General features: G+C 39.8%; 1 protein-coding gene across 2 annotated transcripts in view; it reads right to left on the bottom strand.

Moving 5' to 3' along the window:
• Window positions 1–16,309, bottom strand: part of zbtb16a (zinc finger and BTB domain containing 16a) — a 173,942-nt gene that overhangs the window by 59,997 nt on the left and 97,636 nt on the right. For both annotated transcript variants that reach the window (XM_008428574.3, XM_008428573.3), the window contains one exon: window positions 3,747–3,833. In XM_008428574.3, coding sequence (XP_008426796.1) covers window positions 3,747–3,833 — 87 coding nt within the window. The remainder of the gene's footprint in view (window positions 1–3,746; window positions 3,834–16,309) is intronic.

The following is a 16,309-nucleotide window of genomic DNA, read 5'->3' as shown; positions in this document are numbered from 1 at the left end:
ACAAACCTACAAATGCTGCACTCAAAGGCAACAACATATTTACAATGATGTGCACTTCATCTGCAGTATAATTACTATTTGCTGCAAAGGAGAGAATGCAGGTTTACAGTCTGATCCAAAAACTTAGGAAAACACTTTTTACACTTTCTGTCACATGAGCCAATGTCACCAAAGGAAGCAAAACAAGCCATAAAAACACAGTTCTTCATTTTTTAAAATCTATTTTCAGCATCAAGAACAAGATTTCTTGATTCTGTCTTTAAAAAGATTCTTACATTTTCCGGAATTATAATAAATCAATAACATTTATATTTGGATGCGTTCAGGTTTAAGAAATGACTCCTTAACCGTGGTATCGCCTAGATTTCACTAAGTATGTTTTAAGATATATTTACAGTAAAGCGATTGTTCAGGGTAATTCTTTCTTAAGATAAAATTTTCCCCTGCTGAATAAATATCCTCAAGTAAAGGTTGGATTTTTCTACGTATTTCAGAGTGAAATTGCTGTGCTGCTAAAAAAGCTGAATTTATTCAGAAACTTTCTCCACGTTGACTCGTTAGCAGGGAAAGTGTTGAACAGGAATGTTTTTACTGTCGGGTATTCCTCGGTAGCGCCGCGGACCGGGGAACAAGGGAGCACGGCGGCTGGAATGTGTCGGAGAACAAGAAACCGAAAGTGGGAATCAGGCAGAGCGGTGAAAGCGTCGCGTCATGTTCTACCAGGCCCCATTTCTCACAGTGTGATTCCTCACAGGGGCTTAACACACGGATGATTACTATACTATTACTGCTGCTGCTGCAGTTGTCTGGCACGGAGACATGACTGTAGCGGACCCCATCTCTCCCCATCCCCCCCCCCGCCATTCGTTCCAGACTGGAATGCCTATATTTAGAGCGCTCCTTTCCGCTGTTATGGCTGTTGAATCATTAGCCTCGTTTAACCCTTCTTTACCTCCAACGAGCCGGCTGGCGGAGGGCGAGCCCCTCAGGGGGAGCTCCTAAATCCTGCCTGTACCAAACCAGAGCCCCCTTTCCAATGAATGACGGCGGGTGTTTGGAGAAAACCCGAGGAAGAACTCAAACACTCGATAATAACAATAATAGAAACGCTCCTGGCCTGGGAGGGACGTCTGTCTCTCATCTTATTTTGTTTGACATGTTTGAGGGATGGTGATGTTGACTGGCTAGTTGGAGGGCGTGACCTTTCATCGGCTGCACCCTCTGGGGGACGTTGTCCACATGTGGACGAGCAAAGAGGAGAGAGAAGCAGGCACTGTTTATTTCTGCGAGATTTTACAATTCACATTTAAATGACCTAGATTTCCGTTTCTGGTACTGTAGAGCCGAGGTCCAGATATGGAATTCATGGCATCTTCTGTAACACAGCAAGAGTCCATGGACTTCCTGTCAAAACTACCGTAGGTCAACGAAGAAAAGCATCAGAGAAAAGGAAGAACTGAGATGAGAGAGAAAGGTTTTAATTCAGACCGGACGGACTCCGACATGTTCTTTCTTTCTGTGTGGAGATGAAAGCATTAAACTTTACGATGTGAAGAGCAGCCAAGAACCAAAAACCAGAATTGGAGCACAGAAAAACAATTATTAAAATAAGCAGTTTGACAGATCCGGCAGTCAGACAATAAATCAACTGGATTTTAAACCAATTTGCAGATTGACCGGTGGAGCATGTATTAACTGTTGTCACTATTTACATTGGAAAATGAAGAGAGAAAAAAGGAAATGTTCAGATTTACTGTGTTTTCCTCATTGTATTTGACTTGTAATGTTAACCTGTCTGTATGGTTTTATGTTTTATTATGCAGCTAAGCTTTATCATATACATAAAGAGCCTTTAACAATGAAGTGTCCAAAGTGGCCGGGAGCCATTTGGACTGTGTGTGGTGGCCTCCACCTCAATTTAAATTTTTGCTTTATGAACTTCCAGGTTAAAATTATAAATAAGAAACGGTTCTTAATGTTTTGCTTGTTGAAATAAAGGGTCAACTAACTTGAGTACAACTCTGGCGCTCCAACGAAGGAATTTGATAGATTTTTTTTGTTGTAATTTTTAGGGTGAGATTTTCACAGATTTATTAAACATCTTCTTAACCTGGGAATCGTTAGGCCAGACACAAAGATTTCTATGAACCATAATTTTAATGAGACCGGATCAATAAATGCATGGCAACTTTTAGTAAACAAGTGGTTTGGGCACATTTAAATTAATTAAACTTGACAAAAAAAAAAACTGAAAGTTTTTTAAGAAACAGTGAAACTAAAAAATTTTCTAGCCAACCAACAAAATAAAATAAAAAATAGCTTTGTTTCTTTAGAATATTCCTGTGGAAAACGATATCAGAGGTTTATTCTAATTAGTGATTATTAAATTAGCTATAATGCCTTAAAAATAATGCTTATGACACATTTCTGGCCCTGTTGCACACACTCCAGTCCAGTAGGGGGCAGGCATGCGCCTCAAGGTTGTTATTCAACTGTAAAGAAGCTGCACAGTGAATAGTGCTGCAGCAGCACTAAAGTCTAGCCGTGGAAAAGATTCAGACAAAATCAGCAACACGGTATAAAATTAATTGGCAAAAATGTAAATAACTGAAATTAATCTAATGAATCTCTGCACATCTAATGTAATCACACTCTGCACAATAAATATTTATAGTATGACATTTTCTCTTTGTGAGAGCCATATTGGCCTGTAAATTAATGCTGAAACTGTCATGTTTAACTAATCTTCAGGAACAGCTTAAAGCTATAAACTTATTCCGAATCTTAATTTCTTCTTGCCACCTCTGAGGGGAGCATGTTTTCAGATGTATGCAGCTGCAGGCAGATCATGATAGTTTAAAGCAGAAACAAAATGAAAGAATCAGAGAGATGTGATCTATAAATCTCAGTTTTTACCACATTCTGAAATTATTTAAATCTAACCTCAAATGTACAAGAATACAAAACCAAATGCAGGTTTTATGCTGAATTCGACAAATGAGGACAAAATGGAAAGGTTTGTTAATCTCCAAATGTTTAGGAATATAGGAAATGCCTAAAGTTCAAGATTTTCAGTAAAAAGGAGTTTTAATTTTTATGTATTTATTTTAACCTCAAGACTCTCTGGCTAAACATGGACGCTCAAAAGCAGCCACAACACTCCGGACATCTACAACAGAAATATGACACAGTTGACTCCTCCCAAATTAAAAGCAGTTCACCAGCAGCGGCAAAATGCTCCAGGCCAACCACACATCTGCCGAACGGGGATTTACTTCCTCCTATTTCCATCTTGGCACCTGCGTCGTCCTCGCCTTCCCATGTACGGAGCCGAGCGATGATAAACAACGTCGGCCTGCCAAGTTCTCTCTGCTTGTTGATTACTGTTGGGTCTGTCTTGATTTAGGACGAGCGGGACTAATCCGAGATGATGCGATGTGTCTGTCAATCATAGCTCCGGTTAGTCAGAGAAGGCTGATTGGAGACGGGCGGATGAGCCTAAACAGCCCAGCTTCACACGGTAAACACAACGCATCCTGATTTATGAAACAGGAGGATATGTTGGTGTTTTCTCATGGATTTTGTGCAGCCGAGGCCAGTGGTCACGAAGGTGCATCTGGGGGTCTGCATGTGTGCGCGTGCGTGCACGTGTGTGTGTGTGTGTGTGTGTGTGTGTGTGTGTGTGTGTGTGTGTGTGTGTGTGTGTGTGTGTGTGTGTGTGTGTGTGTGTGTGAGGTCCTTCCTACCGGTGTGGATCTGCCGGTGAGCCTCCAGGGATTCCTCGGTCTGGAACTGGGCACCACACTGGTCACAAACGATGGCCTTCTCTCCAGCTGGACAGAAAGAAAGAGGCAGATAGTTTTAAAATTGAAGTCTGCAGGACCTTTACATACAAACATGTAAGACAACTCAGTTTTTCTCCACCTTTTGCTGGACACAAAAAATACCGAAAATGAACACCATGAAAGCAAACTGTTTAATGAGACGCCATGTCAGCAAGGGAGACTTAGGCAGATTTACAGCTAATTGGTACAATAAAACCAGAAGAAATGGTTTTAAAGGGAGTATTATGTACTTTCCAAGCACATAATGCCAGTTTATAGCACAGTCAAGTAACTTTGTTACCTTCAGTTCTTATAAAAATGCTGTAAATATATCAAATATAACTTAAAAAAAATCTGACTTTGCCTCACTGTCTCTTTAAAAAGCTCCTACGCCTTCCGACACGTCCCCTTCAGATAATCGTCACAACAATGCTCCTCCACAATGCCGTTTACTACCCTTCTTAGTAGCTCAGCAGATGTGGAGTTTCACCAGTTTTTTGGTAATTGCTGCTGCCGCTAGTCTGGAGGAACTCTGAGGACGAGGTGCTCTGTGGGGCGGAAGCTCAGTTGGGGACTGCAGCTCCAAGGTGACACTTTGTAAGAGCAAGCATTTAGGCTCCCCTTAATGGTTGCCATGGGAGATTTAAAGGATTTCTCAAACATGTATGAAAGAATTTAAACAACACTCCAGGTATGATTTTGATGACTGAAGCAAAAAAAAAAAAAAAACCCAACAAAAAACAAACAAAAAAAAACCCTGAATTTTGCACAGTAACTCACTTTAAGCTAAGAAAAGAAAAGAAAAGAAAACAAGTCTTACATAAAAAAAAAATATCAGCACTATAGTGGTCTCTGGGTTTAGGAACAACAACCACCCAGAAATACTGCAGAGCTCCCCTGAAATACTTAGAGATGCCCATTTTAATAGTTCAAAAACCAAATATACCTCAATATGCATTAATACACTGAGTGGAAATTATATTAGCACAACCACAGAAGCTAACATCTACAGTCTTCATCATTTCCAACAATCAACGTCTAGGAGAATGAGAGGAGCCCCTTGATTGGCTGCTCTGGAAACGTCAGCATAATGCTACTTGAGACGATATTGGCTAACTATCTTAGCTTCCCAAGCTGAATTTTCATCCCAACAACTTGGATATGAAATAACCTTCAAATAGCTGGGGATTAACTGTACTTTGTTTCATAAATTGATATACAAGAGAATCAAAAATCATTTCTTCATCCACTGTTAAAGTAAGAATGTCTCAGGAGGACGACTCAGACGACCGTTTTAGATCTGACCATGTGTGAAACATTTCTGAAGGTGGACCACCTTTCATATTCCACATGAAGGATCCTGCTGCTGACGCTTTCTCTATGATCTGAGTCTGGTAACCACAGTCCAATGTGTCTGTCTGTCCATCCTACCAAACATGAATAACTTGGTTACATTTGAGACACTTGTAGGACTCCAGTCATCAAGCTGCAGATTTTACTGAGGAAACTTGTATGTTTCCATTCACTCTGTTGTGATAACATGCTGTAATTTGCACCATACCGTTTCATTTTTAGAACTTTTATGAATATATTTGAATGTTTGATGTGTTGTTCTCTGTAATTTAGCTTTCAGTGCATTTAGCGCTCTAATCTGATAAATCCCTCCATCCGCCCTCAGACTGGTGAGACTCCAGACTTGGAACTTCATGAATATGCAAATTGTGGCAGAGGGTGTCTTCTCCTTCCCCAGACACGAGTTCTGTGGGCCGATTCTCCTGCACAAGATGATTAAACGTCAAACAAAATGTAGTTAGGAATATGATTTGCCTCTGCACATTTAAAGACTAAGTAAAAAGAGGATTGCATATTGCTCAGCTGCGGTTATGAGCTTTAGATCATGAATCGGAGAATGAGAGCCACGAAACAAGCCACAGAAATGAGGCTGCACTCAACCTGTTGCCCCGGCGACTTGATTGCGGATAAACCCCCCCCCCAAAAAAAACGATTCTCATTTACTACAATTCCAAATCAATGTCTCAAAATTTATTTAAAAAACTTAAATATATTTTGTAAAGAGGAAAAAAAGGGTTAGGGTTAGCCTAACTCTAACCCTTCAACAGAGAAGGCAAACATTTGCACTTATTCTGTTTTTTACTGAATTCCGGGGAAGATCAAGTTTGACATGAGTTTCGCCGTGTGTGAGGTTTGCTAAATGAAGACTGAGAACTTGGAGGAACGCCGCAAATGAACGGAATGAACTTTAATGTCTCCATTAGTGATTCTGCCTTGCAGAGAAGACTGGAGTAGATCATGAAGATCATTTTCATTTCTGAAGCAGAAATCATTATGAATAATCGCTTGGAACAAAATAAAAAATCTATTTTGAATCAAATTGTGTCCCCAAAATTAGTAAGAGTAACGGATAGTAAAATATTCTCACCACTACTGAAAAGACTGCATTGATGCATTGAGAAGTTCTCAGCGCATCATTACATATTAGCCTTACCACTCATTTTTAGCTGGACTTAAGTCTGGACTTTGACTAGGCCATTATATCTAAACCATTATATTTTATCTATTGCTTTATGTTTAGCGTCATTGAGACTGCCATCCATCAGCATGATGCTATCAACACCATGTTTCAGATAACTAAAATATCTCTAATTTAGCATTTTACTGAATGAATAAATATCTGAAAACAACAATTTTGACATCATGAGAACTTCAACAGTCCTCCTACAGCACAGCTATAATTAAATACGCATTAATGGCCCTTTAATGTGTCAAAATGTGTCACATGACTTCTCTTCACTGTTAACCCCAGAACAGGATCTTAAAGCCATCTAAATAATGTTGGGCAAACCGCCAGCTCCGTTGCACAACATTCTGCTTCTGTTTATGCAAGACTTCGGAGAAGCATGCAGCCATCGAGCTGCAGGATGGATTGCCATGTTGCTGCGTACTTCATCAACATGTCCAACCCTGAGCAACAATAAGAGGCAGAGACAGGAGGCCGCATGTACATCCACGCAGGCTGCCGTTGAAGGGCGCATCAGATCAAACCGAGGCAAACGGCTTTTTATGGGTTGGCAACAAGCTCCGTACATGCCATACACATCACACATGAAACATGCTAACTGCCTTTTAACATCTGGTTGTGGTGTGTGCAGAGCAGCTGTGTGCATGCTTATGCATGCGGGTGTGTGTGAATGCGTGCGAGTGCGTGTGCACTGCAAGCACAGAGCGATCTCCCCTGACTAGACCTTGGTTTGTTCTTGGCACGGCCTTCTGGGTTACGACACCTCCACAAAGAGAGAGAGAAAGGGAGAACAAAATGAAAACAGGAAGCCAATTCTTAGATGACAGAGAGAGAAAAAAAAAGTAAGGGAGCGATGTGCTGGTGTGGTTTTGCAACCGCAGTGACATTAGGGAACGGCTTGTACTGTAATAAGCTCCACCAAAAGCAGAAATGACACGGACCGTAACATGACAAAGAGTGCCAGCCAGCCAGCCAGCGGAGGCGCTTATGCAACAAGTTATGCAAAAGACGGGATGGCGCACATGTGATCGTGACTAGATCATGAGCCGCTGTAATGCAACCTAAAACGCCTGAAAATCCCGGATTAATCCACAATATCACAGCATGCATTTCCATTTGGGAAAATGTTCAAAATGCAGAGCTTTGGAGACAAAAAACAGTTTTTAATAGGCTGCAAGTTCAGGAGGCATCCTTCGCAGAGTGAGCTGCAGATGAGCATATGGCTGAATTAGCTTGGCGAAAGCATCCACTTAACCTTTGGAGGAGAGAGACGTGCAGAGAAGATGTAGACAGATTCCCTCATTGCTGCTGATCTGCATTCATCACAGCCTGCCTTTGTTGCGGTTGAAACTTCGGATTCATCACTGCGCTATGTGTGATTATTACTTCTGTGAGCCGCAGCCGCTTGGATAAACTTCTCTGGACCCTTTCCACGTATCGATCCGGCTCCATCGACTGGCCTCGCAGAAAGCACCTGGGACAATTTTATGACCACAGGAGTGCAACTCCAGGTCCGTCACGTGAAGCTGATGGATTACATCAAAGTAAATACACATTGTGGTTCAACAATTCATCAGCTTCCATTATTGGGTGCAAGTTACCCGGAGCGGCGCTGCTCACTGCACAGCTGCTTCCCCACGTCACTGAAAAACTCAGATGCTGCCGTCATTAAATTCAAAACGGAAAAGTTTTTATTCCACCTAGAGAGCTATGCTGTGTGTTTATTTCTGCTAATTCTAGCTTGCAGCTAAAGAAAGCCCAGAACTTAGAAAACTTGAATAATAAATCAAAACAAACGATAAAAAGCGATTGTTAAAACAAATATTTTTTCATTGGTTTATTGAGTTCCCCACTTCTCTTTTCCATCACCATGATGTTCCCATCACTCTCTGTGAGCTGGATGGTAGCCAGTGCATGGATTCGAAATATTGCATCCAAGCAAATGTGATCTTGTACAGCTTTATAATAAAATAAAAAATAAATGTGTGTGTGTGTATATATATATATATATATATATATATATATATATATATATAGGTGTGTGTGTGTTATTGCCTGCATTATCACACACACATCATGATAAGCCTTCATGATGTGGATGTGCAACATAAACTCTTTGCTAAGAATCTGGTTGGTTAAAAAGTGCTACATTCAAATATGTTGATGGAAAGTTTAGTGGAAGAAAAACGTGTGGCAGAAAATAAGCTGACAAAATTGTGAAGATAAGCCAAAAAAGAATCAGGATGTGGGCTTCGATAGTGTGCTTGATTGGCGTCACATTGAAAAAAAAGAGAATGAAACTCCAACTTAAAAAAAAGTCTTTAATATGACAAACTTCTTGTTAAATTGGATAAACGTAATTTGATAATCTGTAACATCAGTGCAGCAGAACCTCAGGCTGATCTCCATGCTACACTGCATTGTGACAGCAATTCCTGTAAAAGGAGGTCCAACCAACAGCCGAGTGTAAATACTGTTTATTAGGTTCACATTCACGTATTAAAAACTATGTTTAAGTTGGTTTGATGACATTTTATTGGTCTGAATTTTTGGCCCTGATTAGCTGTAAACCAGAATAATCAAAACTTAAAATATTTCAGTAGGCGTGTCTACATCCATAGCATCTCCACATTTTGAGTTACAAAAAACATATTCATTATTCAATTATATTCTAATTCACTGACCCGTATGTTGTTAAAAATGGACATTCTGAGCTTTCTTTGTTCAACTACCTGCAATTTTTCAATAACTGTTTTATTAGTTTTACTCTGCGGTCACTAACGGCAACAAGGTGTCGTTTAGATTAACACTTGCATGGTTAGAAGTAATAACTGTGACTTCCAGACAGTGATTGAACACCATAACCAGTCTTCTGGGAGGCCAAGAGGAGTGTGCTAAATGGGCCAGGGATGGGATTTTAGTGCAGGGCACGCCCCTGCTTGTGGCACAAACACATAAATTGTTGGGTAGGAGGTTAGGGGGGTGAGGGGGTGCCTGCATGGTGCCTTGCTTCAAGGAGAAAGGAGCTGTGTGAGGTCACGGCAGGGCAAGGAGAGGAGGAAGAGAAGAATTTAGGGTGCACACAGCCAGGCAGCCACCCGGCCAGATGCCCGTCGCTCCAGTTAGCTGGCTAAGTGCTAACAGGGGGCCCCTCCGCCTGCTAATAGACTCCATCAGCCATTTTCAGTGCCAAATTAAAGGGATAAATCTTAAGGCCCCTTTGATCACAAGACGGAGAAGTTGTTAGTTTGGAAAGGCAGGGCAGCCTGGGGAACGGGGGAGTCATGCTGTTTGTCTTGCTATGTGTGCTCTAAATGATATACATGCCTGCAGAGTCCACAGCAGAGCAAAGCTCGAGTTTTAGCGGTTTCAGAAGACAAAAGAAGAAGATCCAAGAGAAGCAACTAAATGTTTAGAAAAGTAACGCAAAAAAACCCCCAAAAAACTGAAAAATCTCCGTAGATGCTGGGGGGAACCACTGAGTCACCGCCACATATTGGGCCTTAGCTGACATAAGACAAAAAAGGTTACACAACCGGCGTTGAGTTTGCGTGTGTGTTTTTGAAGGAGGGAGTGGGGGGTTATGGTGTGGCGATCAGGTGCCACATGCAACCGAAGCCGCTTCCCTTTTCGCTTCCCTGTTTGAAATGTTGCACAACTGCTGTTGCAGCGCGCTGCAGCTCGGTTATTTCATAAAGGCCTGCAAGTGAGAAGGAGCAAACCTCCACCAGATAACACTGACAGTGCTAGTCCCTCTATCTCACATGTTATGACATGAAAACCTTTTTTTTTTTTTTAGTCTCATACAACTGACAGTTACAATCAGATTAGCTGCTGCTTCTGGAAATATCTCACTCCTGCTGGAAGCGCTAACAGAGTTTGCTAGCTGACGGAAGACAATGACTGCAAATTTACAATCGGTGTTCTGCCGCACAAATTAGCAGCAGTACTGGATCAGCAGTATTTGCCAACAACTGATGATGTTTCCTGGATGACTTGGGTGTGAAATGTCATTATGAAGATTTTTTTTTAAAACCTTTTACCATTTATTTGTAGGCCGGAAAAAAAATAAATAAATAAATAAAAGAATCAAACAATTTAAATAGTGATTTTTTTTTAGCTGTACAACAATAAACTAAGCATGCAATATTTTACTTAAAATAAAATATTTTTTTGTAGGAAAGTTGTGTAAAAATCATAAAAAAGGTTTTGCACAGGCACGTGCAGAAGGGGGTGGGGGGCTGGGGGTGCTTGAGCACCTGTCCCTTTTGCTCCTTGCCCCCCAAGTTCCCTTTTGGTCAATTATTTTAATAAAAAAAAAAAAAAAAAAACTTTTTTGTATTATTTTGAAAAGGCCTGCAAGCCCTCTTCTGACACAAAATAACATGTACTAAAATTTTTTGTTTTTTTTTGGGGGGGGGGGTTTGTACAACATAATAATAATAATAATTCATAATAATTCTGTCCTAGAATGCGGCTAGATGTGCCCCCTTTTTTTTTTGAGCACCTGCCCCTTTAGTGGTCTCTGCACGGCCCTGGTTTTGCACATTTAGCGAGGGATATTTTCTCAAATTAGTTTGAGCGGGATAGAAAAACACGCAGGAGATGCTCTCGATGAGAACACTTACCTTATTTAGTCATGTTTAATAAATTAAGCAGATTTTCATGCTTTTGAGTAAAAGTCATGAGATAAATGTGTTCCTCTTTACAATAAGATTGAAGTGTATGCAAAAAGTTGTTAAAAGATGAATGCTTTGTGCTTTTAGCAACATTTTCCAAACGAAAAGAAGATTTTTTTTGTCGGAAATAATTTTGCCTCAAATAAAACCAAAACTCGGCATCAGCAGACATTCTTAAGCTGCAGTTGGGGGGCCGCATAAAACCAGCCGGGAAGCTCCTCACAGAGAGCCAAGCTAATGAAATTCTCCAAAGTGTGGAGAATTTAGTTTAGGACGAGATTTAGTTAAAGTACAAATATTTCCATCTACATACAAAGGGCCACACAGAAATAAACATTAAACATAAAATATAATCCCAGTGAAACAAAAGTATAAACACTGACCCATCTTTGTTTTTATTATTTCCAGTTCAGCTCTCCCACCTGAACCTCCTCAGGCCCGTCTCGTATGTTTGTCATTCAGGGCAGATTCGACTGATCCGCTTTTATTTTCCGTTTTGTGAAAATCTAAGTGTACATGAAGAAATGCGACACATGCTCGTTACATAGCATCCCACTTCTACAATACCAAATTAAATCATCTCTGGTTTTAAAATCCGACACTTGGAAAGGGCAGTGCTCAGGGCGACAGAAAAACAAAAAGGTCTCATACTCTGCACAATTTTCACTTAAATCTTGCTGATCAAATTAGGAAAGCTTTGTTCTGTTCAAGTCCATGCATCAATAGATAAATAATATTAATGGATTTCTAAAAGATAGTAAGCAGTATGATATTTTCAGAGATGTATTTTCTATCTTCATTTGTTATAGATTTTAGAAGACAAAGCAGGTCAGACATCAAAGAAAACCAAGATTTAGTAATCAGGAAAAAAAAAACAAAAAAAAAACATTTAATCAGTGTATCTCTGATTATTTTAGTAGCTGTTGGAATCATTTATACTTTCCAGTTTGAAATAAAAAAGACATTTTGTCATAAGTTCTTGTTTTAAATACCATGTAGCCGCAAAAACGCCCGATAAAAGCTCAGTGAAAAGCATGAAAATAATATTTAAAATAGTTAAATATTTCAGTAGAAGTTCAAAACAACAAAAAAAAACTTCTTGAAGCCATTTTTATTCTTTTGAACTCACAATTGACCCTGGGACTTCATTACTGCAACTCCACAGACAACATCTGATAACGATTAGCTCTGATTCATTCTAGCTGATCAAACGTCTGATATTAGAGATGGTTTTTACAGGAAGCTAACAACTGCAGAAGTGTTTCACCACAGGAACCTGGTGAGGTTGTGCATTAGCACAGGATCCCGGCCTCACAGGGAAGTGATGGTGCATTCGCTTGCCGGCAGTCTCCCCCTTGACACAACAAGTGCTGATTCTGCAATTTCCCATCACGGTGTTGCCACGACCATGTTTGTTGACAGGCTTGTTCCAGCTAAAGGTCTGAATGCAAACAACAGTAAGGCAAGTAGAAAACACTCAATGGAAAAAATAGAGAATAAAATTAAAAAATATAAAATTACAACACTAATAAACTGCACCTAATTTTATTTTTTACTCAGTTATATTCATTTATTTACTTATAGTGAGTCTTTAAATCTGAGTTGCCCCAAAACAATTTTTTTCAATGTAAAGACCTTGAGAAAAAATAAATAAAAAAGGAAAAAATAAATAGGGCAAAGATATTAATGAGTTAATTTAATTACATAGATTTCAATGCATACTTTTTTTTAAATCACACAAATATATATCAATATAAATATGTAAAAACAATATGATGAAGTCGTACTAAGAGGAGTTAGCCTGTCAGCGAAGCTATTCAAGCCTAAAATATTATCTCAATGCTAAACATGTAGCAGCAGCGCAGACGTCTCCAACACATTTCCACATTTCGAAAGAAGGATTTGTTCAAAAAAGTTTCAGTTTCCTGAAACACTGGAAAGCTGAATGAGTAGAACAGCACTTTGTACCAACATGATGGTTGAAGAAGCTCAATAAACTAAAAACAACAAATATCTTTGTTGTTGAGCTCATTCCAAAATTTATCTGGGAATAAAAGGGTTTTAGAATAGAAAATGTTCATTTTGTCCAGACATAATTTGATCAGAAAATTTTAACTAAGCCCCACTAAGTCGTTTTAAAACAAGAGAAATAAAACCTCAGTGTGGTCTGTATGAGGGCATGACACACATTATCACACTCACATCATGCTCCTCAGCAGTGTGAGCTCATAATGCCACCATTCAGAAGCTTTGTCATTCAGAATAATATATCAGAGACATAAAGAGGCCTTGTTGGTTTTTCGGGGGGCATGCCATCCTGGTTTACTCCACCTCCCCTGAAAGGCTAAATATTTTTTTCGTCACTGCATGCACACTCAAACTTATCGCTCTTGTCCCAGTATTTTCTTCTCCATAGGTGGAGCCAACACTATGTGCTTCGTTTGCAACAGATGCCCCCCACCCCCCAAGGGAGTCGCAGTCCAAACAGAATCTTTCATCAAAGACAGGCGACGGAGAATTAAACATCACAGTTACAGAGACCGTCTTTGTTCACAGCAACACACAAAAAGTAGGTCACCATGTTGACATGAGAATTAAACATTTCGTCCTGCATCGCAGATTGAAGGGGAAACGTGTTTCTCCTTCAACAACCAAGACCATTTTGTCCCCCCCGCCACTCGCCCTTTTGCTAAAATATTTACACGATTAAATGTATTTAACTTGCAAAATTATAAATACAAAAACAGAACTAAACATGGAACTTCTTAGTGGAAACCGCACAGTCATGCAAAAAATCTTTTGCAAGGACGGATGAAAATAAACCGTCAACAGATCTTACACACCCCGCTGCCTTCGATGGTATGACACTATTTACAATCTGACTGCACGAAAAAAAAAAAGAGAGAAAAAAAAACATAGATCTGAAAGCTTCCACAAAGATGAATACTTGAACAAAGGAAGAAGACATAAAGGACCGCTGTAATGCATAAAATGAATCATTCGGCTCTGGGAAATTCATTTCATATGAGAGAAGTGTAGTAAACAGGCTGTAGAAAACAGCAGCTGAACATGAAATAACCACAGGGAATTTATCTTCATAATCATAATTTGTGGAAGAAAATCTAACCCTTGGGAAAGATCTCCATGATCAAGTTACAATCAATCATAAAAAAAGAGAAGCTTTAATAAAAATGTCTGCACTTTGGCCAAGTGGCTGTGAAGTGTTAATATTTTCAGGTTTTCCTCAACTGACTGAGGAAATTAGAACAGAGTTTGGGCCACTTACCAGCACCAAGGCTTCAAATGGTGATGCACAATATATCGGCATTAACATCAGTATCGGTTGATGTTAGACATTTTTTAACATAACCATCGGTCCAATGTGTAAAACTGGGTGGATATTAGCAGTCAGTGTTTATTTCCATCTTGTTGCCTTTTGTTTTTCTGGATGGGTGCAGTGAAGGGTTATTGCAGGTTTAATTGAAGCAGAGGAGCAACGCATAAATAATGTTTGAAAATATCGGTTATCGAACGTAACAGTAATATTAATATCGAATACAGGTACCGGCCTAAATATTTTGAATTGTTGCATCCCTACTTTCAAAACTAGGGATAGTTTCTGTGATGTTAGAGAAAGTGTTGGAGGGACTGGAGTTGCTGTGCACTGCTAGTCAGTATAGTATGTATAGTTTTACTAAATCAAAGAGAAAGAGAAACTTGGATCTTTGGAAACAGCATTAATCTAGATTTAATGCAATATTAATAACAGTGACTAATATCATGTCAACAGCCTACATCATCGTGAGCAATGAAGATTTTTAAATCATTGTGAAATAATTCTAAATAATTTAAACAAGATTTCGTGAATGCCTTCTCAGTAAGAATCCTGCCTTATGTGTTTGAAGCTGAGAGCATTTTCCAGATTAACTTCGCCCTGCAGCAGGGTCAGCAGAGACGTTAAAACTTATCTTTACTGCAAAACAGTAAATGCATCTTTCAACGTATTGGGCCATCTCAGTGGGAGGTCTGTCAAGTCCAGTTTATTTGTACAGAGCGTTTCAGCAACAAGGCAGTTCAAAGTGCTTTACATCCTAAAAGTTTCATACAGCGATCAACTATGGAGCAAGCAATAAACATTACATTTTGTCAAATGCCATCATCAAAATCATCAGTCAAATACACATTAAATATGTTGATCAATGTTGCACTTGCTACTAATATGAAGTTCTAAACAGGTGGGTTTAAGCCTCGATTTAAAGGAACTCGGTGTGTTATGATGAGGAACCTGATTTCACCCTTCAACAGTATCCTCTTGGTCAAAACTCGTCCCTCATTTCCCCCTGTTTTCCTTTTCTAAGTCTGGAAATGTTTTGCCGTTAGTCCCTTAAGGCCGACCGAAAGCCTCTCTTGGAGCATTTGCTACTGCAACCACAGAAACCATAGATCTTTCAGCGGTCCCTATTATCTACTTAATAAAAGCATTTCAACACAGACATAATTATTGATGAACATATTTTTTTGAACTTATGCATTTCCATTAAAAATTGTGGCTCTTCATAGCTGGAAGGCAGGACATATTTCTGCAGAAAGTGGCTGAAGGATCTGTCAGGAGTCAGAGGAAACATGGGAGGAGGCGGGGGGCTAAATGGGAAAATAAAAAGGCTAATTACAGTGCATCTGTCAATGGCTGACCAATATTACACTCAGTGGTTTTTAACAGCCTAAACAGGGCAGAGGAGAGAGCGGCAGATTAGTGAGACAGAATGTGAGTGTGTGTCTGAGGCAGACAAGCGCAGTCACCAACGAAAACACAGCCTGGCTGTTCACTGAGCCTACATAAATGGCTTACGTAAGAAAGTACTCTCAGTACCAAAAAACAGCAAAAATCCATAAACACACAGAGACAACACAACCCCTCCCCCCCACCTCAGCTCCCCCGTACACACAGATCTACAGTGCTTTAACATACTTGTGAGATCCTTCGCTTATCCATTCCCACAGCCAAAACTCCCCCCCCCCCAAAAAAAACAAAAACATTTCATCTGTTTCCACTCTATTCACAGTAGAATAGAAGCAAAACAGAGACAAAAATAAGTCTTAAGTATCAAAGAAAACAATCCTATTCCCTGCATCTACAAGTAAATCTGTTTCACATCCAAATATCAAAACACACCAACTCCTGGGAACACACACAGACACAGTATGCCGTCAGAACAATGAGTACAGACACGGCACGCTCTCTCTCCTTCTCCCCTGCCCTCCCGCGC

The sequence above is a fragment of the Poecilia reticulata genome, chromosome 14 (genome assembly GCF_904066995.2).
Source record: "Poecilia reticulata chromosome 14, P_reticulata-male-v2, whole genome shotgun sequence".
NCBI classification, from domain to species: Eukaryota; Metazoa; Chordata; class Actinopteri; order Cyprinodontiformes; family Poeciliidae; genus Poecilia; species Poecilia reticulata.
The sequence above is the reverse complement of the archived record's forward strand: the minus strand, read 5'-3'. Positions and strand labels throughout refer to the sequence as shown.